Source organism: Trachinotus anak, unplaced genomic scaffold (assembly GCF_046630095.1).
Source record: "Trachinotus anak isolate AG129_WGS33_773 ecotype Australia unplaced genomic scaffold, CSIRO_AGI_Tana_v1 ptg000028l, whole genome shotgun sequence".
NCBI lineage: Eukaryota > Metazoa > Chordata > Actinopteri > Carangiformes > Carangidae > Trachinotus > Trachinotus anak.
In genome coordinates, this window is record NW_027273879.1 from 22,115,628 (window position 1) to 22,142,094 (window position 26,467).

The following is a 26,467-nucleotide window of genomic DNA, read 5'->3' on the forward strand; positions in this document are numbered from 1 at the left end:
ACCTGGGTTTGCTAATTGAAGGTGGGGGGTGGTGGGTGGGGGTTGGGTCAGGTTCCAACCAGTGCCTCAGTGAAGGACTAGCTTCACTGAATTAGCTGAGAGTTGATATCTGTGTAGTTAACAATCTCTAACTAACTGCTAATATTTACAAATTGTTCTGAGGAACTTCTCACTGCAGCAGCAATTGTAGACATCTGGGCAGTTATACTGTCCTCCTCTAGTGTATGGACCTGTTCAATCAGGCTACCACATGTATTTAAGGAGAGGTCATTGTCTTGGCAACACTTGGACAGTTCGTTGATGATCAGCTGATCGTTATTAAGTCTGATTATCGACAGGTTTCATTGACAGAAAAGATTTTCATTACAGTAATAATGAGACAGCAGCTGAGGATGTGAAACACGTGGTTTGTGACCAACTCTAAATACAAGAAAACTGGCGAACGATACAAGCTGTCTAAAATCACTCAAACACGTCACCCAACAAATCTGTTTGTATTAGGTTCATATGAAGCTGGTTGTCTTGGTGCTGGAGTAGTGACCTCCTGTAGTTGGTCGGGGCAGTCATGAGTGTGAAGGCCTTTGTTGCACTAGTTGTTGTGATGTTTCTCCCTAGTCTCGCTCCATGAACTGTTACACTACATACATGTATCTGCACTGTGTGGGAGAGAAATATGAAACTCAATTTCAGACATTCTCTCCTCAGTGACAAGTGACTCAAATAGTTGTATGAGGAATGATCAGAGCAGAGAGACGTCAAAATCCCACCCACCAATAATTACATGGAGAAGATTGTCAGATTGTCTGTATCAGAAAGGTAGAAAATTTATTCTGCTTCTGCAAAGAGGGTTTAGACAATCTGAGGAGCACTTTGTTTGAAGCTTACTGAGATGTTGAACGTCCCACATGTTACCTTGGTGAGACACTTAGTGCTGGAAGATGTAAAGAAGCCTTTGTGGACAGCACACATCAGAGAGGGAACAAGGGACAAGTTAGCATGTGTTTATTCAGCAGCTCTGTTTCAGCTTGAACACATGACACTTCAGGCTTTTGTGGAGTACACCTTTTATTAAAAAGTGCACCTGCAATACAACACAGTCACATTAGGAATAGATGTTTTTACAAAAACTAATTATTTTGAAGAAGGTAACATATGTTAAAAACAGAAATAATCATCCAATATTTATATGCAGAAAAAAATGTCACTCATTAGTTTGTTCCTTCTTTAAGATTATAAACGTAAACAAGGTTTTATGAAGTAAAATCCATCAGTCACCGCCCTAGCTGCTTCAGCATGTTGACCTTCTGACACATGACTACTCTGTACTCAGTACTACATTGTTACACGTTTACTCAGTACTCATCACTACATTATTACATGAGTACTCAGTACTCATTACTATACTAATACACGAGTACTCAGTCCTCATTACTACATAATTGCATGAGTACTCTGTGTACGCTGTAGTCATTACTACATTATTAAATGAGTACTCTGTACTCGTTACTACATTATTACGTGAGTACTCAGTACTCATTACTACACTAATACACGAGTACTCAGTCCTCATTATACTACATTATTAAATGAGTACTCTGTGTATGCTGTACTCATTACTACATTATTACGTGAATACTCAGTACTCATTACTACACCAATACACGAGTACTCAGTCGTCATTACTACATTATTACATGAGTACTTTACTTGTTACTACATTATTACACAAGTACATTGTACTCGTTACTACATTATTACATGAGTACGCTGTACTCATTACTACATTATTAAACGAGTACTCTGTACTCGTTACTACATTATTACCTGAGTATTCTGTACTCATTACTACATTATTACACAAGTACTCTGTACTCATTACTACATTATTATGTGAGTACTCAGTACTCATTACTACACTAATACACAAGTACTCAGTCCTCATTACTACATTATTACATGAGTACTTTGTACTTGTTACTACATTATTACACAAGTACTCTCTACTCATTACTGCATTATTACACAAGTACATTGTACTCGTTACTACATTATTACATGAGTAGGCTGTACTCATTACTACTCATACTCATTACTCATTACTGTACTTTTTTTTTTTTGGGGGGGCTTTTTTTGTTCCTTTATGATAGATCAGTGGAGACTGACAGGAAAGGGGGTAGAGAGAGGGGAATGACATGCAGGAAACAGTCAGACCAATCGGGAGTCGAACCGGTGACTGCCTGCTAAGAGCGTCTTGCGCTCACACATGGTACGCGCCCTAACCACTCGACTACCGGGCCGCCCATTACTGTACATTTTATGAAGTAAAATTCACCAGTCACCGCCCTTGCTGCTTCAGCATATTGACCTTCTGACACACGACTACTCTGTACTTAGTACTACATTGTTACACGTGTACTCAGTACTCATCACTACATTATTACATGAGTACTCTGTACACGTTACTACATTATTACATGAGTACTCTGTACTCATTACTACATTATTACATGAGTACTCTGTACACGTTACTACATTATTACATGAGTACTCTGTACTCATTACTACATTATTACACAAATACTCTGTACTCATCACTACATTATTACGTGAGTACTCAGTACTCATTACTACACTAATACACGAGTACTCAGTCCTCATTACTACATTATTGCATGAGTACTTTGGGTGCCCCGTAGAGCTTTATGTCTCGCAATGCCCCTGGTCCAAACAGTGCAGTTCCTGTTAAATAGCACTTTTAACTTGCAGGATTTGCTGATCACACGGTGTGGTCAGAGACAGATTTGTCTCAGTATAACTCCACATGGTTCAATAACATCACAAACTACAACATCCATAATAAGCATATAGTTAAATTAACATCTCTCCAAAAATAATCTGAATCCTCACTGAACATTAAAGCTTGAGTGAGGTAGGATTTATTGACTGTTGGATTAGACTGCATTAGTTTTAGTTAGATGAGCCCAACCTGGACACTGGGTGGATACAAGAACTCCACAGTCCTCAAAGCTCTGTTGCTCCAAACTGAAACACAGGTTACCAACCTGTTATTATCTTCAACATGTCACCCTGTCATTTCAAGAATTACACTGCTACATCCCATGATTGCTAGACAGCAGTGAATGTGTAGTTTTCCTTAGCTAACCTGGACCCACAAAACCCATGTTGTTTGATTTCATTAAGTGTTGCATTCATCACTTTTGAACTGTTGAATTTGTTAATTTTTCCACATTCATAGGACGTCTGGGCTACACTGCGTTCTGGCCTCTGTCCTTTAGATCAGCCAGTGAACAAGTTATTTGCTTTACTGATATCTCTTAAAATGAATTGATTCATACAGCGGCAGATCATTGATGAATCATTGATGAATCATGCAGCAGCAGATTAGATTTGAAGCAGAATAAAAGCCTCAGTATCTGATCAATCAGTCAGGAATCTGCAGGATCTGCAGCTCCTGGCAAGTCCTGAGATTTCAGAGGGGCCTGTATGTAGACACTGATTTTGCAAACACTACTACCTTTCAAATATAAATTCATCTTTTGAACAAGTTGGTTTTTAAATTCTGCATGTTTTTAGATGGATTCATAGCATCGATGAGAAAAGGTTGTTAAGATTCTCCTCATTTGTCCAGCTGAAGAACAGCTGGTGTGATGAAGAAGCAGTTAGTCACACAGATGAATGAATGATGGAAGTGTTACTCAAGTGTTAATCCACTGACTGCTGGTGTCTGTTAGAATGGCTACAGTAGGATTTGATGTTAGTGGTGGTGTTTTATGAACAGTCATAAAAGTTAAATCTGTTGTTTTATGAGTATGGTGATGGCTGTTGGCCCACACTGCACTGCTGAATGACATAAACACACAGCTGAAAACACGTGAAAAGAAATATACAAATGTATGGTGGCTTCTAACACAAGAGGTAATGTAGCAATGAGTACTGAGTAACAACTACTGAGTACTAGTACAAATGTGGTAATAATGTAGCAATGACTACTGAGTAATAACTACTGAGCACTTATACTAATGTGGTAAAAATGTAGCAATGACTACTGAGTAATAACTACTGAGTACTAGTACTAATGTGGTAATGTAGCAATCAGTGGTGGACAGTAACGGAGTAAATTTACTTGAGTACTGTACTTAAGTACATATCCAGAGGATTTCTACTTTACTTGAGTATTAGATTTCTTTGGTACTTATTACTCTTACTTGAATACATTTCCAAGACAAATATTTTTACTTTCAGGTCTGCTCTTTTTTTTTTTTTTTTTAATTTTAAAATACTACTGGACACAAGCTGTGTTTGTCAAAGAATGAAACCTATCACAGTGCACGCTCTCCACTGGGATCTACGTAAAAGCAGATAATAATATCGGGACAGGGGAGACAAGACAGACATGGGGAGACAGACATTGGGAGACAGGCACAGAGACAGACAAGACAGACATGGGGAGACAGGCACGGAGACAGACAAGACAGACATGGGGAGACAGAGTTTGTTGTGCTCCTATATTGTACTTGCACATGTCCTTCCTGTAAAGTCAAGTGACTTCAACATTGAGTTATTGAAAGCAGAGATGTAGTTTTTGTAAAGCAGTGGTTCTCAACCAGTGGTCTGGGGACAACATTGGTCTTTGAGGGGGTTCCAGTTCCCAACTTAGCTAAATGATAGAGAGTTAGTTGGACGGTGCAGGTTCATTTGGTTACAGTTTTAATGATTGTTAATAAACACTGCATCTGCAACATCTGCTGTCCTCTTATGATCCCATTCATTTTATTTGTTCTTATAGGTGTTTCTGCAGGCTTTATAAAACATTGTGGTTCTAAAAGCAAGCACATCAGTGCAGGTGGTTTCAAAGAGTTAATTCTCTGAAACAAGACTTAAAAGGTCCTTAAATTCATTTAGAAAAAATTATAGTAATTCATTGATGTGAAAAATAAGAAGTTTACTCTTACTCTTACTCTTACTTTTACTTAAAGTAAATTTAAAAGCATGTACTTTTGGATACTTAAGTACCTTTAAAAGCAAGTACTTTTTTTACTCTTACTCGAGTAACATTTAGACTGAGCTACTTTTACTTGTAACGGAGTAAATTTTGACCGGTAGTATTTGTACTCTTACTCAAGTGCTGGGGTCGAATACTCTGTCCATCTGTGGTAGCAATGACGACTAAGTTATAACTACTGAGTATTTGTAATCATGTAGAAATAATGTAGCAATGACTACTGAGTTATAACTACTGAGTACTAGTGCTAATGTGGTAATAATGTAGCAATGACTACTGAGTACTTGTAATAATGTAGAAATAATGTAGCAATGACTACTGAATAATAACTACTGAATACTAGTACTAATGTGGTAATAATATAATAACTACTGAGTGCCAGTACTAGTGTGGAGAGGAGAAAGAGGGGGTGGACGGTGGAGAGAGAGAGAGAGAGAGAGAGAGAGAGAGAGAGACCAGGAACAGCTGCATAGGTAATGGTAGTAACAATAATAATAATAGATAACCGTGGTTAATAGTAATGATGAGTAGTGATAGATCTGGATCATGCTGCTCCAGAAACAGAAACACCTGCAGAATGAGGACAGAGAGAGGGAGAGAGAGGAGAGAGGAGAAGCACAAACTATGGGAGAGAAAAAAAATACAAAGTTAATGGCATAAAGTAGTCGAGAGAGAGAGAGCCCAGTGCATCATGGGAATCCCCAGCAGTCTAGCTCTATAGCAGCATAACTAAGGGATGGTTCAGGACACACTCGAGCCAGCCCTAACTATAAGCTTTACTAAACAGGACAGTTTTAAGCCTGATCTTAAAGCTAGAGAGGGTGTCTGCCTCCCGAACCCACACTGGGAGCTGGTTCCACAGGAGAGGAGCCTGATTGCTGAAGGCTCTGCCCCCCATTCTGCTCTGAGAAACTCTAGGAGCCACAAGTAGACTCTGGTAAATTGCTGATCTATTTTCACTCCTTTTTGTTTTTTGACCTGTTCCCCTTCTTGTGCTTTGTTAAAGATTTAATAGAATTAAAGAACAAGTCAGAAGTCAGTTGATGAAACCCCTGTCACAGTTCTGTACCAGAGACCACCTTGTTGTGGTTTTGGATAATTCATTGGGGTTTGTGATGCCTCTCCAACATGCAGCATTGTGCTGCCATCAAAGTGCATCAGATGCGGAAATGGATCAGTTTGTGCATGTGTGTGTCTGCAGGGGCAGGGTTTGTATTTTTTTGTTTGCTAACAACAGATTCTCTTAAATCAATAAATAAAAATTCAAACATTCTTCGAGGCTTCTTTGAACTGAAAACCAAGCTGAGTCAGAGTCAGAGTCAGAGTTAAAAACCTAAACTTTGTTCAGTGTCATCAGTGTGTTGGATGGAAACTGGTGCTCTTCTCTTTTCATTCTTACTCTTTCATAACAGAATCATTTTTGTTATGTTTTGTTGCAATGTTTACAAAATGTATATATCTTTGATTCAGGCTGGTTTCACGTTGACAGATGTGACTGCTGTGACCCCAGTTAATCATGCAGAGAGAGGGGTCTGCTGGTGAAGTGCATCTTGGTTTGTCCTTGACAACACCTGATAGAGACACCATCCACTGCAGCAGAGTGGCTGCTCTGCAAACAGCCCAGCCTGGGCAGCAGAGGAGTGAAGCTGCCTGTTGGCGAAGCTCCAGCACTGTCACTGCTCCTGGTTTAATGTTTCTGATCCACCAGCAAAAACCAAGCAGGGGAATCTGCATCCTTCACTGCACTCTGGATGAACACAAGCAGAGAACCTGAAACCACTGACACACACCACCGCTTATTATTATTGAAGTTCTACCGTTGACTGAAACACTAAGAGTTTATGTCGAATAAGGACATGAATGCAGAGCAGCTCCTCATTGTCTCACAGCCTCAGTGAAGTGTCTACATCATCTGAGCTCAGCTGCGTCATGTCTAGTCATATCTTAGTCACTGTGTTCAGGGACGGTGATGTGAGTGAGCTTGTTGCAGTACAGTAAAATCTGCTGTGTAATGTTGGGATAATGGTTCTACGGACATGTTGGCAGTGTTGTCCTCACTGCACCCACTGAGGCCTCTGTTTTTTAAGACCACATGTTCTTTAATCATCTTCATTCATCAATGTGAGAACAGATAATCTATCTATCTATCTATCTATCTATCTCCTGACACCATCTCCATCTTTACACCAGAGTTTTGTAGAATGTGAGTCACTATGTGTCAGTCATCAGTCATCAGTCAGTCAGTCAGTCAGAGTGTAGTTTCCCTTTAAACAGCATTGAATCATGGGATATTTCCTCCACTCAGAGTGGGTCTGTGTGTGACGTGTGCGTCTGTTGTGTTCTGTCCTTTGCAGCTTCCACCAGCACCACAGCCAAGACCTCCAGTCATGTGACGCGCTGCAGCAAGAGCCAGAAGAACTACTGTGTTAATGGAGGGGAGTGCTTTACCCTGGAAATCATGCCCGGCAGCACAAAGTTTCTGTGCAGGTAGGTTACACCTTGATTCAGGTTCAGCCTAAACAACACTTTGTTAATGAAACAACTGTTTATTACAACACAGCAGCCATGAAGCTGAGACTGTCCTCAAGAGCAACAGAGTAGTCAACATGTCCCCTCTCTGAGACACATATACAGATGTCTAACAGATCTATATCTTCTGCTCAGTGACTTTAACCAAGGGCTGTCACACCAACACACACCATTAGTCAAAGGTTAAGACTGATAACAGATGCAAATGTGTCTGCAGACTGAAGACTGTGATGAGATGATGTCTACACTGAAACACTTCATTTCTGTCAGGGAGGGGAAACAAAGTGTTTGTGACTTCAGACAGATCTGCAGATGGAGATTTGTTACTTTCAAGGTTAAAATAATTGAACAGCTGTGTCCCAGCAGGTTCATCAGTCTTTAGTGTCCCCTGAAAACATTTCTGTTGTGAGTATTTGCAGCTCTTTGCAGTGTTGTCACATTGATTAAGGTGATTTTGTCAGATTGATGAAGATGATTTTTGAATTTGTGTTTTTTCTGTTTTCATGTGTTTTCTTAAGTTGCAGTGTGTTGAGCTCTCAAGGCCACCATACATGTCTGGACCATGTTGGAGACATGTATGGTGGTTCGTGGCCACCGTACAGGTCTGGACATGGTCCGTGTACGGTGGCCATGAACCTCCAACCTGTCCTCCAACCAGTCCTCCAACCAGTCCTCTAACTTGTCCTTCAACCTGTCCTTCAACCTGTCCTCCAACCAGTCCTTCAACTTGTCTTCCAACCAGTCTTCCAACCAGTCCTCTAACTTGTCCTTTAACCTGTCCTCCAACCAGTCCTCTAACTTGTCCATCAACCTGTCCTCCAACCAGTCCTCCAACCAGTCCTCCAACCAGTCCTCCAACCAGTCCTCCAACCTGTCCACTAACCAGTCCTTCAACCAGTCCTTCAACCAGTCCTCCAACCAGTCCTCCAACCAGTCCTTCAACTTGTCCTCCAACCTGTCCTCCAACCAATCCTTTAACCAGTCCTCCAACAAGTCCACCAACCAGAACCACCATCAAAATCAAAATAGTGTACCAGACCTTAGTTGTCATGATTACAATACTAAACTGCAGTGTATCTACCTTTGTCACCATGTTTACTATAAAAACGGTCACAGCTTGGTGAGGTTTAGGAAAAGATGGTGATTTGGGTTAAAACAAGTACTTCCTCAACATTAGACAATCTTTGTTGTCATGGTTACAATAATAACAGAAAACAGTCATGGATAATAGAACACAACACAAACTTCTACTGTCACATGGGAATTGAACACTGCTCTCCTGTGTCATATTCCTGTGTTTTGTTGACCCATCCATCCACCCCAACCTCCTCCTGACGTGGACTTGTCACTTTATAAATTACATCACTGCACTTTTCCCTTTGCTCCTGTCATCATTACTATGACCAATAGATGTCGCCTAGCAACAAAACCTAACTATGGGTCATAATAACCTGCTGACAGACGACCTGTGGGCTCGTTTGTTACAGGACAGTCTCATCAGCTGTTGAATCCTGGATCCTGTCAAGTGTTGTGACTGTGTATGTGTTTGTGTTTGTCCATGTGTGTTCATGTGTTGTGTGTAACATGTCAGTGCTGTTTATCTCTTTTCCTTTCTACCCACTCAACCAGGTGCTTGGCGGGATTCACTGGGCACCGATGTGAACAAGCTGTGCTTAAGAAAGTCTCAGACCCAAAACGTATGTGAACACAACTGTATCAGTCCCACATGTCATTGCTGGTGTTTCACCCTCATGTTCTCTCCCAGAAACGGAGGAGATGTCCATGTTTCCTTTAGACACAGTGATAACTGGTTCCTGAGCCCCCGAATTAGCACAGGAGGAGTAGTGCACTGAAATTTGCATGTAAGTCACATCTCATCACACCTCATCCATGCTGTCAGAGCAGTGAGACACCTCCACCTCAGGCTGAAGGTGCGTCCTGTCTGGAGGTGAGATAGACCATTCCCAGAAAACACTCAGGTGATGGGTGTTCTCTGCCTCCACCGGTCTACTGCTGGACTGATCGCTGTGTGGTTGGTGAAGCAGCCATGATCTTTATGTTTCTCAGTTATTAACCACATGTCTTCATGCAGGAGACCCATGGATCACTGGAGACACCCCTTATATTATATTAGAGCCAAACATGAGGCTCACCCCGAGTGGCCTTATACATACATGCAAATCTCAGTCTGCTGCTAAAACAAAGTGCAAACTTGCAGAGCTGATGGTCTGAAGGTCTGAGGTGTCTGAAGGTCTGAGGTGACTACCAGGACCCAGCCTCACAGACAGGAGTTGGACTTGTTGGTCCAGCTGGCCCTTCCTGCCGACACCAGTGGTGACTGTTGTGGGTTCTGCTCAGTTCCTGTATGAATTAACTCCTTCTCTCTTCTTCTCTGTCCCTTTTATTTCCTAACCAGGTGTCCCAATGAATTTACTGGTGATCGCTGCCAAAACTATGTAATGGCCAGCTTCTACAGTATGTCTACTTCCTCTTCAGTCTGTTGGATCTGAGCATGCTCAATTAACACTTCCTGTGCTGTGTTCCTGTTTCGTTGTTCCTCCTTAGACCTGTGATTTGTGCAGAAGCTTCTTGCATGTTGAAGTTTGTGTTATTTAATTTTGGATGTTGAAGCTGCATGAGTTACAGAACTTTTATTTCCATGAACAAGTTTGCACATTTACATTTTTAAACTAGAAGATTTGCAAATTGTCAGAGCTCCAGTCCTTATGTGTGTGCTCAGCTTTAGCCTTTATATACCTCCCCATCAACAACAACATAGTTCAACCTGATGGAGGGCACGCCACACCCAAACAACAGGCTGACACAGACACAGCTTTTCTTTCTGTTTCTGTTAGGGAGTGAACACCAGTGGGTCGGATGTGTTCTGATCATCTGATAGATCAACAGGCTGAGCAGTGATCCAACTGTTTTTATCAGTCATCAATAAACTTCTTCCCATCAATTACAAAACTCTTTCTCTAACTGCACCTGTTTAGTTATTTAATTAGTTTTCAATGTAAATTAACAGATCAATATAAACATGCAACCAATCAGACAAGAAGAAACAGAGAATGGAACCAGATTATCAGTGTTATCAATAATATCCCCCTTTAGAGCTGCAGCTAACCCCAACCCTGCAGCAGCAGTTTACAGCTGCAGGTGTAGACATTCCAGTGTCTGCCATTCACACACACATACATGCACGCACACACACACACACACACACACACACACACACACACACACACACACACACACAAGGGTGTGACTGAAAAAATTGTTCCAAAGGTGCAACAATAACTACACATGATGAAATAAGTTCTGTGTCTTATTCTGTGTTGTGACCTTTATTCACACTTATGAGAGTTTAGCTGTGATTCACTTGAACCTGTTCCACTCAGGTTACAGCTGCTAATTAAAGCTCCTGTAAATGATCATCACTGCCACTAGATGTTGCACTAGAGCAAAGACCAAAGCTAATGCTTTATCAGCCACAGCTCAGGCCTCCATTCACATTCTCAGTCAGAAAACCATTTGGACATGAGAGCCAACAAAAACAATCTAACACAACCATTAGCCCACGCTAGCATTGCTGTGATGCTGTGATATGCTGCACAGCTGTGCTGACAGTTAGCCAGCTAGTGAAAGCAACATTTGGCAAACAAATTCATAATAAAGGTATTATTTCCTGTAACTGTGTCACATGGTTTCTCTACCTCCCTGCCCCTTTAAGAGACCAGGTCTGAGTCTGTTCAGTCCCATGGGAGAAGTGACCATTATCACAGGTTATGATTCTTTCTCTGTACAGTCACTGAAATAAATACTGGATCAATTTTTCACAGCCTCAGATCTTCAGAACATTCAGACACTAACGGGAGAAAATGAAATTTATTCAGACCTGTCTCTGTCTCAGTGACACTCTGATCAGGAGAAATTTAACTTTGTTCTCTGAGATCTGAACCCAGATCTCTTCTCTCTGTCGGTTCTGGTTTCACTGCTGTAGATGTCACAGAAGTTTAGAGGGACGTACATGTGAAGCCATGAATTAAAGGTTTACACTGAAATAAAACTTGTATTTCTTTGCTTAATAATAGTATGACTGTTATTATCATGTAACTGTTTTTGGAGGGAAAACAGAGTGTTATTAGACGGACGTGATCTTGTACTGAGTTGATCACATATTAAACTAACAGGTAAAAACGAGCGGCAAAATCAGGCGAAAATTCTAACTGTATGTAGTGTTGTATTGTTAATTTTTGACATGAACAAGCAATCATGACCACGCCCACTTAGGAGACAGGAAGTGTACACTATTTCATACCATTGGCACTGCCTGTAATGCGTTATCTTCTGTATAGAGGATCTTTGGTAACAGGAAGTTAGCTAACGTTATCATGCTACTGTAGCCATCACTAATGAAAACAGAAATTAACATTATGTAGCATCAAGTTACTGACACAGGAGAAGGGGAAGAAAACCAGTTCTGAGTCCAGCTGGAGCCTTCAGCAGCTCGTAGAGTTCTCTATCTGAGTAAAGACAGACCAGGACTGGCTCCACAGTCGGACTGGAAAGAGATTCAGCCTTGGACTGATCCACTGGGTCCGGCTGCACTAATGACACTGATGGAGCTGGTAAAGACTTTAAACACTTTCTGGATGTTTTGACGGTCCAGCTGATCATGATCTGAGCCTGTAGTCCTCGGTCCAGTCCTCCTGTGCTCTGGTCTCATCTCTTTCTTTGTTGGAGCCTTTGTAGATGAAAATGTGGTTTCCTCTTCATTGGAAGAAATTTTGAAGGTCTCTTTCCCCTGAACGCTGCGTACTGGACTGTGTCGCCTCGCGTGTGGGCGGAGCCTCTGTGTTTAAACGTGGGGAAAGCCAACAGATTAAGAGGAGGGACTCAAACACATGAACATCCCACTTTCTCAGACCGGTTACCAAAACCGAAAACAGAGAAACTCAGATTACATCCCACACAGAGGGGGTGTGCCTTTCTTCTCTGCTCAGGATGTTGTTACTCCATCATATCTTTACATAGAAAACAGTTGTGAATCTCACTCCTGCTACATGAGCTGAAAGGAATAGTAGGTGTGTAACCATCATGACAGGCAGCGAGCTGCAGGTTGGTGAGCGCAGTGTAATGTACCAGAGTAAGGGACTTTGAGCAGGGTCAATGAAATGGTCTCGTAAAAGATGCTCTGATCTCTTGACCCTTTTGTGCAGTCAGTGTTTTGTGCATGTGCACATACCCTGGTCAATAAGCATCTCTTTGTCATGGTGCATAATTTTCTTCATTTTATTCACAGTTATATGTTGCATAGTTTGACTGTGCTCTTCAGTCTGTTTGTCCACACACACACGATGAGATGACTGTACTGAGCATCACACGATACTGTCACTGTAGCAGCCGTGGTCAGTCACTCTGGTCTTTGAGAAGCAGACGACTGTCATGTCTCTTTTTTCAAGACTAAATCCCAGACATACAATGTGAGTGTCTGAGGCAGCAGACCCACAGACTTACAGGCCTCAGGCTGGAGGCTCCTGGTCCACACCTCAGACCCATCTGAGGAAGTGACAGCACTACACCTCACTGCACCTCCAGCTGTGATGTGTTCAGCTGGACCAGAGCGTGAAGGTCTCTGTAGACCAGAGCCAAGAAGGAACTCCAGGTCAGTGTCTGAGCTGGGCCAGCTCAGGGGACAGGGCAGTCAGCTGATCCTGAGTCAGCCGGTCCTGAGTCAACTCTACAAACTGAGGAGCCTCCAGTTCATGTGGTGGTCTGGAATCAGTCCAGCAGAACATTATAGAAACAGTACAGATCAGTCCTCTTGGCGGTGGTGTCTGACAACCAGGATCCAGCTCTGCTCATGTGAACTGGGTCTTCATAGTGAACCTCCCTGGTCCTGATTCTGGACTGAGGCAGAGATGGAGACACCCTCCTGCCGTGATGAAGGTCATCCTTGTGTCCAGTGGTTGTTCGTTTGTATCGGGGTGTATCAAGTGGTGCTGTAGCTGCTATTAAATAAAAATAAGTGAACAGTGAACAAACCTGTGAGTAGACAGGTGAGAGGAGGTGATGACATCATCAGGACCAACTGCCAAAGTCTCTGACGAAGAGTTAAAAGACGAGTTGAGCTCACAGCTGCCAAGACCATCTTCAGGTAACCCAGGAGACCAGGTGAGAAGGATGTCCCCTACACCTGTCACACAGGATGCTGGGACAAGGTACCATGATGCCACAGTGTGGGACCTCAACCACAGAGACTCCTTCACTGGGGGGTCCTGTCTTTGGGCTGGACCAGCAGAGACCTGAAGGTGCTGAACAGTTTTTGGTGAGTGCTGCCTCTTTAGGACTAGAGGACCAATAATCCAGATGATCTCACCGTGAAGCCACATCCAGGACTCCCACTGTGACACTGCTGGTGGTCCGTTGATCATCTCTGTCAGGTCAGAGCAGGACTCTCATTGTTCAAAGCCTGAACATGTTTGTACAGGGGGAGGAGCATTTTTCCTCCTCACAGACCATGGTTAGGTGGATTCACCTGACTGTGTCAAGACATGTATGTCTTAGTGTCAGTCACAGATTTAGAAGCTCCTCTTCTTCCATTTTCTGTCATTTACACAACAAAACAACAATGAAACGACAGGACAGGTTTCTTGTTGGTTGGAGTTTTTTCTGATCCTGGTTTGGGTTTAAAAAAAACAATGTTCTGTTGTCAACCATCTGCCCTGATTCCTACAACAAAATCACACCACTCAATTATTACACAACCTCCAGGCTGTTAAAAATCTGCAGGATTCTGGGGTGAGGAAAGTTTCACTATAAACAAACCTGATGTGAATGTGATGCAGATCAATGATAATTCCTCTGCACATGTCTTTATTCCATTTTATTGATTAGAGTAAAAACTCATAAACACATTTTTATTATAATGAAGCTGAAAACAGAAGCTGATGTAATAACAGAGAGGCTGAAGTATGTGTTGGGAAGGATGCATGATGATCAGCATGTTTGATTAATAGTGTTGGCTGATAAGTGCCCCCCCCCCTCCCTCCCCCAGCTCACTGGTGTCAGTGCATGAATCAAACCACAAGACTGTAGCAGTGGTGGATTTAGGTGTTTGATCACAGTGAACACAGGAGTTCATACTTTCATTAGTATTTTAAAGGTACAGGAAACTCAAAGTTGCTCATTTGTAAATGTTAATTTCCTCTGTGTTGTTTTAGTTTTTTTTTTTACTTCTTGGTTGGATGCTGGGTTTTAAACAGACCAGTACAATCAGGGGCTCTGTGGTCGGACTGTTGCAAAATCTGGTAGTAAGTGAGGCTTTTCAAAATAAAGCATAAGTTGACAGCCGTTCGTTTGTCATCTACAGTGTAGATACAGATAGTGTAGTGTTTCACAGTTACATCTAGCTTTGTTTTACAATTGTACAGGAACACTGAACAGCCTGTTGACTTCTCTCTGCTGCTCACATTCAGTGTAGTAGGGTCAGAGTGTAGAGTCTGTGTGTAGAATTTGTGTAGAGTCAGAGTGTAGATTCAGTGTGTGTAGAGTCAGTGTTGGTTGTATATATATATATATATATATATATATAGTAAACTGGAGATGTTATTTATTTCCTGTATCTTTAGGCTCAATTTGAAATGAGACATGATGTTTATTCAAGCATATACATACACTCAGTGATCACTGTATTAGGAACCACACTAAAACTGGGTTCCTCAGTTCTTCATGTCATGGATCCTCTGGATGTTGAAACTTTCCTCTAAGACTCTGCTCCATGTTGAGTCTACAGTGTTTAGGCTTGTGTATATTGACAGTGTATAAGTCTGTGTATAATGTGTTATCCTTAATCCACAAAGAAAAATCTCTTTTACCTTACCTACCTTTTTTGTCACCTTCTGCATTGACAGAACATCTGGGGATTGAATTTATGGGTATGGACTGTTCCTTCCTCTTAGTTTGCAGATGCAAGGCTGTAAGCTATAACCCTCTACTAAACCTACGTCTCCTTCAGATGAAGGGATCATACAGCCCTGACCATTACACACACACACACACACACATTTATATATACATATATATATATATATATATATATATATATATATATATATATAAAGGGTACATGTGACATTTGATGTCAAAACAATGGCTATAACATACATGTATACATATATACGTGTGTGTGTGTGTATGTGTAGATGCTATTGTGTTAACATCAAATGTGACATATACCTTTCAGATCCAGGTAAACAGTCCAAGCTGCTGGTTTACCTGAGTCCACTGTCAAAGCCAGAGGCTGTACGCTCCTGTTGCTGTATGCTCACCTCCCTTCAGCTCTCCCTCCCTCCATCTTCTGTTGCACCCAGTGTTCAGCATGACACTGTAGCAGCATCCTATTTTCCCTCCCACCTGCCTCCCTGATTCCGCCTCCACCAGATGTTCTGTATGTTTGCAGCTGTTCTTCATATCCTTTCCTCCTTACAGCATCTCCGTAGTTTCTGCCTATCCTCATCATGCTGAGGCAGGGTCATATTTTATCTGCTTCAGTGTACTAACTTGAGCCATGCAGAAGCAGTATATTAAAGTATATAGATACATGATCCAGTTACTGCTGGCTCTCAGAGCTTTCAGGTCAACTGTGGCTTTTAAGTGAAACTCACATTAACTATTGAATGTTTTATTCCAGAAATACCATGTGGTCTGCACTGTGAGCTTTGTTAAGCATAGTGTGTCTCAATATGAAGCTGTAGAGCAGGACGTCCCAGAGAGAATAAAGACAGATAGAATCTTAACTGAATACATAACAGAGCAAAGACAAACATTACTCAGTGAAACGTGCAGGTTTCAGGCTCTGATAAACAACGGAGGACAATCCTAGAAAAAGAAAGTGAAGAGAAACAGTTGTGTTACATCAAAGTGACAATATACTGTTTAGAACAGAGTGTACATGTTTTCCAGACAGGTATATCTACAGTGTGTTCTCTGACTCAGGTTGTTTTCCACAGAGAATTAGCACTGTTAGACCTGAGTGAGACTATGCGCAAGTGCATGTTAGAGTCATTTCTGTCTGACAGTTGACGAGAGCCCTGTCCATACAGGATTCATGAGGATCACACCAATTCTGACATGTAAAATTTTCAACATAAAGACACAACTTAAACATCTTTGATAAGGATGCACCTACATTTAGTTTCTAAAGACATTTACAGACACCAATGTACCTGCAATAACCTACATGTTATACAGTAAACTGAACTTGGTGACGTATTGGTTGGGCTCTCAGTCACAGCATGTAAACAGATCATTATCTTAAAGGGAAACTCCAATGATTTTCGAAACAGTTGTGTGATGTTTTCTAAAAAAATGTAGGAACTGACGATGAAGAGACTGCCAGTCCATTGTGGGAAGTGTAGGACCCAGTGTTTAAGGATCTTGACCCATCCTAGGGACTAAAAGTCAGGACAGTGTCTTGTGCTTCCATTTTGACCAAATCTCCTCAAATGTTGTCCAACTTTATGGACGTGCAACACAAAATCACTGGAGTACCACTTTAACACTCATGCTAATGCTTTGGTCGGACAGGCCACATTCAGAGGTAAAAAATAAACTGAAGTGACCACAGACCTAAGGGGGCCATAGGGTCTCCCAGCTCAGAGGACTAGACGTCAGTCATATCAACAGCAGCAAATCTCTACGAAGGTGCATTTTGATAACCTCCTTGCAGAGCCCTTTATTACTATTTGGGTTTATGGTTGGAATGGTCATTATGTGTATGTCTGTGTGTGTTGTAGACTACGTTCTAACAGTGGACTGTCCTCTTTTTCAGAAGCTGAGGAGCTGTATCAGAAACGTATTTTAACAATATCAGGAATCTGCATTGCACTCCTAGTCGTTGGAATCATGTGTGTGGTTGCCTACTGCAAAACAAAGTAATTCATGTCACATTTTTATGCTTAATTTATAACTTAAAGGAACACTCTCTGATTTTATTATAGTGTCCAATAGTGCCCCCAAATACACCCCCTATATAATCCCTTCAGCAAGTTCTGGGTCTACCCTGGGGCCTGCTGATGCTGCACCCATCCACCTGTTGATCTCCCGCTCCATCCTACCCTCACTCTTTGCCACACTCTTTGCCTTGGCTGCGCCTTGAGATCCTGTCTATGAATATCACAAACAGGATTGGAGACAAGGGGGGACATTGACAGAGTCCAACACTCACTTAAAACATATTTGACTTTGTGTCGAGGATGCAAACACAGCTCTCACTTGGGTTGTACAGGGACCAAATGGCTCATGGCAGTGGCCCTGGTACCCCATACTCCCACAGTACCCCCCACAGAGCCCCTCGGGGGGACACAGTCATATGCCTTCTCCAAGTCCACAAAGAACATGTGGACTGGCTGGTCAAACTCCCATGACCCCCTCAGAACTCTCACAAGGGTGAAGAGCTAGTCCACTGTTCCATGGCCAGGATGAAATCCGCATTGCTCCTCTTTGATCTGAGGTTCAACAATCAGTCAGAGCCTCCTTTCCAGCACCCTGTAGTAGACTACCCCAGGGAGGCTGAGCAGTGTGATACCCCAATAATTTGAGCCCACCCTCTGGTCTCTCTTTTTGAAAATGGGAACCACCACCCCAGTCTGCCACTCAATAGGTGCTGTACTGGACCTCCACGTGACATTGAAAGAGTTGTATAAGCCATGACAGGCCAACAATGTCCAAATCCTTCAGCATCTCAGGGTGTATCTCATCCACACCCAGTGCAACCTCTGCCAGTTGGACTTACCCTGAATCTTCCAAGTGTGCCTCCTTAGGGAGGACGTGTCAGTTGGGTTCAAGGGTTCCATTGCCATTCTGGCCGCCCAATACCCATCTGCTGTTTCTGGAGACCCCTGGGCCAACCATGTCATAAAGGCCTCCTTCTTCAGCTTGACAGCCTCCTTCACCACTAGTGTACACCAGCAGGTTCTTGGGTTGCTGTCTTGACAGGCACAGACGACCTTGAGGCCACAGCTCCCAACAGCCGCTTCTGCAATGGATGCTTTGAACATGGCCCATTCAGACTCCATATCCCCAACCTCCCCCAGGATGTACTAGAAATTCTTCTGAAGGTATGAGTTGAAGACCTCACACACAGAGGCCTCTGCCAGATGTTCCCAGTTCACCCTCACTACATGTTTGGGTTTGCCAGGTCTGTCCAGTAACCTTCTCCACCATCTGATCCAACTCACCACCAGGTGGTGATCAGTTGACAGCTCTACCCCCTCTTTACCTGAGTGTCCAGAACATATGGCCGCAGATCTGATGATACAACCACAAAGTTGGTCATTGATCTTTGGTCTAAGGTGCTCTGATACCAAATACACTTATGAGCTACTTTATTTTGGAGCATGGTGTATTTTATGGCCAAACTATGACTAGCACGGAAGTCCAATAACAAAGCACAGCTCGGTTTCAGATCAGGGAGGCCGTTCCTTCCAATCATGCCCCTCCAGGTTTTATTGTTGCGCACATGGGTGTTGAAGTTCCCCAGCAGAACTGTAGAGTCCCCAGGCGGAACCCTTTCCAGGACACCACACAGAGACTCCAAGAAGGCCTGATACTCTGAGCTGCTGTGTGGTGCATAGGCACACACAACAGTCAGAGCCTTCCCCTCTGCAACTCTAAGTTGCAGAGAGGTGACACTCTTGTCCGTCAGGGAGAACTCCAACATCGCGGTGCTCCACTGGGGGCTTGTGAATATCTTCACACCTGAGAGCGTCCAGCCCCTCTCCAGGAGTTTGGTTCTGGAGCCCCTGCTATGCATAGAGGTGAGCCCAACTACATCTGCTTGGTACCGCTCCACCCCCTGCACCAGCTCAGGCTTCTTCCCCACCAGAGAGGTGACATTTCATGTTCCCATGATCAGACTTTAATAGGGGGGTGAGCATCCCCAAGTCTTCCCCGCCTTCATCTGCTACCCGGGCTACATTGCACCCAACCCCGAATTCTGTTTCTGCGGGTGGTGGGATCACAGGGCGGTGGCTCCATGTAGTTTTTTTGGGCTGAGCCTGACCAGGCCCCATGGGTCAAGGCCCGGCCACCAGATGCCTACCAGTGAGCTCCGCTCCCAGGTCTGGCTCCAGGAGGGGGGCCCCGGTTTCCCTCTCCCATGGCCTCTTCATTCAGGGTTATGTGAATCACTCTTAGTCTGGCCCCTCACCTGGGTACAATTTGCCCTAGGAGACCCTAAGGGTCCTGAGGGTCACCAGTACACACAAACCCCTCCGCCATGTTAAGGTGGCAATTCTCGGAAGGGAGGGGTTACATGACTGCTAAGTCTTCTCATAGACTGTAAATGAAGGTGGATGTAGCCTTTGTGATGTCACCCACAGGTTTCTGAGGAGCGGTTTTGAAGCTCAGAGTGAGCTACCCTACTATTGCCATCTTGGCAGTGCCTGACTCCGCCCCTAACTCTCAGCTAATCCATATATTGGCAAAGAGGAGGGGCGTTTGTGGAGCCAAGACTCACCTGTCACTCAACGCGGCCATGCCCTCAATTCTCCATAACTTTAGTCCTTAATAAAATGTTAACAGGTGAGTTCTATAAAATTCAGCCCGTACAATTGTTATGAAGGAGGAAATTAGCTCTAGAGACCAAAACAATTTTGTACCAGGCTGTAAACATGTTTATTTCCGCTGTAAAGTTGGACATTTTAACATGGGAGTCTATATCAGGACTGACTCACTGTTGGAGCCAGACTCTAGTGGTCATTAGAGGAACTGCAGGTTTTCACCTCAGTGTTGGCCTCATGTTTCAGCTGCAGAGGTTGATGCTTGTTTTTAATTAGTAACTGCCCAGCAGAACTTTAATTGTAATTGTGCCAGAGCCCCAGTGAAGACAAGCGTAACTAAACTAATTTGTTTGTCAAAGTTTTACTGGGTATGAAAAATGTCCCAGAGGTTTGTAGAACCCAGTTTTGAGATGGAATCCAGGTGATGCCCAATGTGACATTTCAGATGCTGGACTGCGGTGACACAGCTGCAGAGGACTGAGACACATCCAGGCTCTGATATTTAATGTAAAGAAAGACATTATCTGCATAACATCGAGCAGATATACAACCAAACCAAAGTTTAGGGATTGGTGGTGCTATTGGACACAATTACTATATCACACAGTTTATTTTCCACTCATGTCATTAAGTAAAAAAATATTAATTATGATTACTGCAGTCAGTCATTATAACATTAGATGAAATATGGGGTAAATGTTTCCCTTTTGGTACGTTTGGGACTATCCCCTCAGATATGCTTTCCAGTTGTGGCTGCCTCACACTCTAGTTTGTTTCTTCACAAACAGGAAGCAGAGGAAGAAGCTCCATGACCGTCTGAGGCAGAGCCTGAGGAATAAGAGGAACCACAATACCAAAACTGGTGTTGGCCCCAACCTGGCAAGCTCAGCCAGAGGACGTCAGATTTCTAACTTGCCTCTTCAAGATTTGCAGCTCATCAATGTATGCTGTTAGTTGTTGGTATCAAATAAAAGGCATCACACCATGTTGAGTCTCTACATTCATGTCGCCTGTCAATCTGTTTTCTGCTTTTTTATAGCAATGTAATGGGATGACCCTGCAGCATGCAGCTGAGAAGGAGACTGAAACCACCTTCTCCACAAGCAAATATGCCTTATCTGCGCATGAAGCCACAACACTCACACATATCTCCAGCCAAAGGTAAAGAAGTAAAGTTACAGTTATTTTCTCAGTTTGGTTTGAAGTTGGTTTGAAGCTGGTTTGGCTCATTGGAAGGTCAGCATCAGCTGTCCTAAACATTTTTGGTGCAGTTTAACTTTGTAGTGATTCCTGCTGCCACTGGTCAGGACAGAGGAATCTGGTGGTGAGTGGAGTTCAGAATTGGCCTCACCTTATCTGAGTCAGATTATTTACTCACTCTCTGTACATGACTCTGGCTTCTTCAAACTTAGATCACAGTTTGTCTCTGACTCTCAGTGGTGAGATCAGAGAATCCTACACCATCAGACTGTCAGTACAGATGCTTCAGTCTTTCCATTTTAACATAGTAACGATTCAGAGTTTACACCAAAATAAAGATTATGAAGACTATATCTACACACAGACATGTAGACACAGCTCACATTCATTAAGCTCTAGCTAACACACAGCAGTAATGTGTTGGATGTGGGACTTTGTACTGGAGGAGCTGATTACATGACATGGACAATATACTGTTACTGTTGAATATACTGTCTTGTGTCAGCTGGGGCAGAGATAGTGCTGTGACAGATTTCTGTGAGCTCAGTTTTTGAGACAAAGAGGGAGTATGGTCTAGAGGTACTGGTATTGATCTTTCAAACAGCCTCTTTAAGGTGGGTGAACTGGAAGAAGGAATGATGTAGTATGTTGTGTTGCTCATTAACAGGCCACAACTGAATAACTGTCCCAGGCTGTTTTCTCACCTCAGCTCAGCACTTATAAAACAGATTGAGCCATGCATTAATATCATGTTGCACGTAACCTCTTCAGAACATACTATTAACATACTATTATTGATGTTTGCACTATAGACTGTTCCATAGTTGCACTGGACATCAGCAGCACTGGTGATGTGGGTTTACTGTCCCTCTGTGTGTGCCCGTCATTCATTGAGAGTTAGCTGCACGTGGTTTCTGGTCCTGGGCTCACATATGTAATCAACCCTCACTGATGCCATTATTATGGTGGGGGTAGGGTAAATTTAGTCTCCAATAATTCAGCAGAGGCAGGGAGATACAGACCAGAGGGAACAAACTGGTGATAATGTGCACCCGGTCAAACATAATGTACATTTCTACCACTTTAATTTAATAAATTTAACAATATAATAATAACATTTTCAACACTGTGGAGTGAGCCTGGTCTTAGGGCTACACAGTCACCAGCCACCTGGCTTCCCAGCTGCACTACATACACAACTGTTTGTGAGTGAGTGAGTGAGTGAGTGAGTGAGTGAGTGAGTGAGTGAGTGAGTGAGTGAGATTTCCTATTGGCGATTGCAACTCCTACTCCTGCACTTTAGGCCTACATCAAAATTGCTGAAGCACTTCAGATGTTTTACAGATAGGCAGCTCAGAATTAAGAACATATGTTTTTTTTCATCTCCACAGAGTCCAACAGTATTTTGTTGTATTATCCAAACAGAGATGATGTCAGTGTGAATGTGTTGTGGACAGGATTCAGACACCCTGTGTGGTTCCCCCTTATCTCATTGGTCACTTACTGCTGTCATCACAAAACCCCACCTTCAGTGTTTTAATGAAGCACAGTGATTTATAGCTGATAGGCTGAGTAGTTTTTAAAATACCTGGACCAATCAGAACATCAATAACTTTACATTAATCACAGGTTGTACATCATTGTTGATCATCCTCTGTTAAAGTAACAGGAAGAGCACAGCACAACAAAATCACATTTCTCCTGATTCAATATGCATAAAAACAGACATATATATATATAGATGGCTGTGAGTGTGTGTATGTTTTAAAGTGAGTTGAAGAGTCTAATGGGCTGTGGTTAAAGCTCTTAGAGAGGCTGGTGGTCCTGGACAGTCTGTAAGAAGAGTGGATGGATCTGACAGGTCTCTGGTTCTGGATGGATGGGAGAGAAGTCCTGATCAGTTCCTCACCAGAGATGTACTGATACATGTGTGCAGATGTCAGACTGACTCTATGACCAGTTTGATCATGTTGAGAATATGATGCAGCATCAGACAAATATCAGCTCAGTGAGACAACACCATTATATAGTCGGTTGTAATCAGTGACGTCAGACAACACCATGATGTTTTAGGTTGTAATCAGCTCAGTGACGTCAGACAACACCATGACATAGTAGGTTGTAATCACTGATGTCAGATGACTACATGAAGCAGTAGGTTGGAATCAGTGACATCAGATGACACCATGATGTGGTAGGTTGTAATCAGCAGCAGGTGAATGAACACAAGTAGTTTGTGTTTGAATGAATCATTTATTAACTTGTTAGTTTAGCTTGACCTCTGCTGCCCTGCAGCTTTTCCTCCTTCCTTTTCCTGGATGTTTCCAATGTGGCTTCATTTGCTCAACACAACAGGTTAGGCTATGAAAACATTGCTAAACTAACAGGCTAGGCTATGAAGACATAGCTAAGCTAGTTTTCATTTCCAGCAGCAAAAACTCTCCAAGCTAAAAATTATTTAATTCACTCTGCTACCGGCTACTTGTTTGTTGTTGGTGGAATGTTTTCTTACGTGTTAGTCACTACATGAGTTGACCTTAAATGTCAATATGTCAACTTTGACCCTTCAGTTTGTTTTATTTGGTCTGTTGTATGACAGACACTTAAATGATGATCCAATCATCAAGGCCCTAAAAATGTACACGAATTTAATCCAAATTAAATGAACTTTAAATTTTGTGTTTCTCACTTGGAGATAAAAGTGGCAGAGTATTGTTCTGGTGCTCTGCAACAGCATTGTACCTGTGGTCCCCACAGGTACAATGCCCCTGCATGTTCAGACCCAGCTTGAGGCACAACACTGGCAACTTCTTCAGCACCGGTGTGATGGTGGTGGCTTTGACATTGAGGGACCATTAACCTGGCTCAGGCAGATGTTAAAGGTGCCTTAGACGTCAGCTGGACCCATCCACACAGAACAGTCATCATGATGAGGGGTGGCCTTCATGTCGCCTTTATCCACAAACTGCCCATAGTGGTCAGAGAGGGCTGTTGACCTCGGTCCACCCACCCAGGGACCAAACAACCAGCCAGTATTGGTCAATGTGTGACATGGGACCCAAGGTGTAACCAGGTCAACAAAACCAGCTGTGCCCCTCTCTTCTGTCTGGCTGAACTCCAGCTGTTGTTAGCACTGCTTTTCTCTGTAGGTCTTTCCACAGCAGACTGCAGCACTGCACTCTTTCTCAACGGCAGGGACATGAGTGCCTCTTTAAAGTTAGTCAGGAGTGAACAAGTTTAATTTAGCTTAAGGTTAGTCAAGAGTGAGTAAGTTTAATTTAACTTAAAGTTAGTCGGGAGGGAACAAGTTTAATTTAGCTTTAAGTTAGTTGGGAGGGAGCAAGTTCAATTTAACTTAAAATTTGTTTGGAAGAAGCAAGTTCAATTTAGCTTAAAGTTAGTCGGGAGGGAACAAGTTTAATTTAACCCTGTAATGCCTGACCCTAGAAATAATGGACAGAAAATTCTGATTTCTTGAATCTGGAACCTTTATTTGGCCCTTTCACAAAATTTGAAAAAAAAAAAATTACAAAAAATTATTTGCATATAGGTTTTTCCAAATTTTATACACAATTTTACTACATACTAAAATTATGTAATTATAACTTGCTTCAACAGATTAAGTGTTCATGTTAGAATATTACTAAAAATTTCAAAGAAAATGTCACTGAAAAATTGTAAAAATGGCAATTTTCTTTACCTTGATCCAGTGAGTTGGGAACTATCTGAAGATGGCTAACTTGGATTGTCCCATGTACTGTGTTTGAATTGTTGTAGTGATAAAGGTATCCACCAGGGGTTGGAAGACAAGTATCAGATTGAATACAAGAGGGTTTTGAGTGAAGTTTTTACCATAAGGTGATGCAATAGGTCTCAGAAATGCTTGTATCAAACTTGATGCATTTGGCATTATAGGGTTAACTTAAAGTTAGTTGGGAGTGAGCAAGTTTAATTTAGATTAAAGTTATTCAGGAGTGAACAAGTTCAATTTAACTTACAGTTAGCCAGAAGTGAACAAGTTTTCTCAGACACTGTGTGTTTTTGCATTTGATATCTGTTAAATAAATGCCTTTATACCTGCTGCTCTATTTAATGTTGCACAGGATGATTTTTGCTTATACTAACTATTGTTATGATCGTTTTGGTTATAGTTAATTATTAATCAGAGTTAAGAATTGATGTATATTTTGAGATTGTATCAATAATGGCTTCCTGGACAGAGTGGTGCCCCGAGGACAACTCTGAATTCATATTTAATGTTAGTGTGAACCTGGTCCAGTGAGGAGACGGGCACACCTCTCATGACGCTAAATACTGGACCACATTTTAATTCTACTTTCATTTTCAATACGGCAATGTGGTGGATTTAAGAGCAGATGATTATTAAGTGGATCATTGTGTTGACAAATAGAATTACACACTGTTACACACAGAAGACATGATTTCATAGGATCATCAACAGGAAAGTTAATTGACAATAAACAGAGACATAATCTACCAGTTGAGCTACTGTATTTAAATTCTGCAGGTCCTCTCTAATAAGTTTCCTCTGACTCTAAAAGGTGTGTAAAGGGGATGAACGTCCTGAATGTGATTGGCCATGACTGTCATACACCTATAATGTGTGTTCACTCTTTCTATTCTTTCTGATACCACCTCATATCAAAGAGCACCACAGGCACATGTGGGAGGTTTGGACAGGATGGAAGTTTGCAGTAAATTTGTACTGTGTTTAAACTCTCCTCACACATAATATTTATCAGCAAGATTTATTTATTCTGCCACTCATTTGTAACCTGACAGGCAGACATCAGTGGTACAGTTAGAGGGAGGAATGTCACGTAGCCAGAGCAATAGCGCTTATCACATCCATCAGCTGGACTACATGAAGAGATCACATGAAACCACCAGTTGGCCTCAGGGGAGGGGGGCAAACTGTGGATCTTAGCTCTGACAAAGCAAAGCTGGAGACAGACTGGTCCTGGGTCTGTGCCTCCCTCACTAGAGGATTTAAGGACCACAGTGATGAGGATGAGAACAAATGAAAACAAGGGGATCAAACATTTTTGTTGGGTCCACTTTCTTACATTATGCTCAGTCCTCATTGGCTTCACATACAGATACATTAATATATGTAAAACCTGCTGCA

General features: G+C 42.4%; 1 protein-coding gene across 23 annotated transcripts in view; it reads left to right on the forward strand.

Moving 5' to 3' along the window:
- nrg1 (neuregulin 1) overlaps nt 1-26,467 on the forward strand; it is a 39,447-nt gene that overhangs the window by 6,177 nt on the left and 6,803 nt on the right. For 21 of the 23 annotated variants that reach the window (XM_071466968.1, XM_071466985.1, XM_071466991.1 and 18 more), the window contains 5 exons: nt 7,378-7,510; nt 9,182-9,249; nt 17,388-17,490; nt 20,907-21,060; nt 21,158-21,279. In XM_071466968.1, the coding sequence (XP_071323069.1) occupies nt 7,378-7,510; nt 9,182-9,249; nt 17,388-17,490; nt 20,907-21,060; nt 21,158-21,279 (580 nt within the window). Of the gene's footprint in view, nt 1-7,377; nt 7,511-9,181; nt 9,250-9,968; nt 10,028-17,387; nt 17,491-20,906; nt 21,061-21,157; nt 21,280-26,467 lie in introns of all 23 variants that reach the window. The other 2 variants (XM_071466979.1, XM_071466980.1) reach the window with 2 other exon arrangements.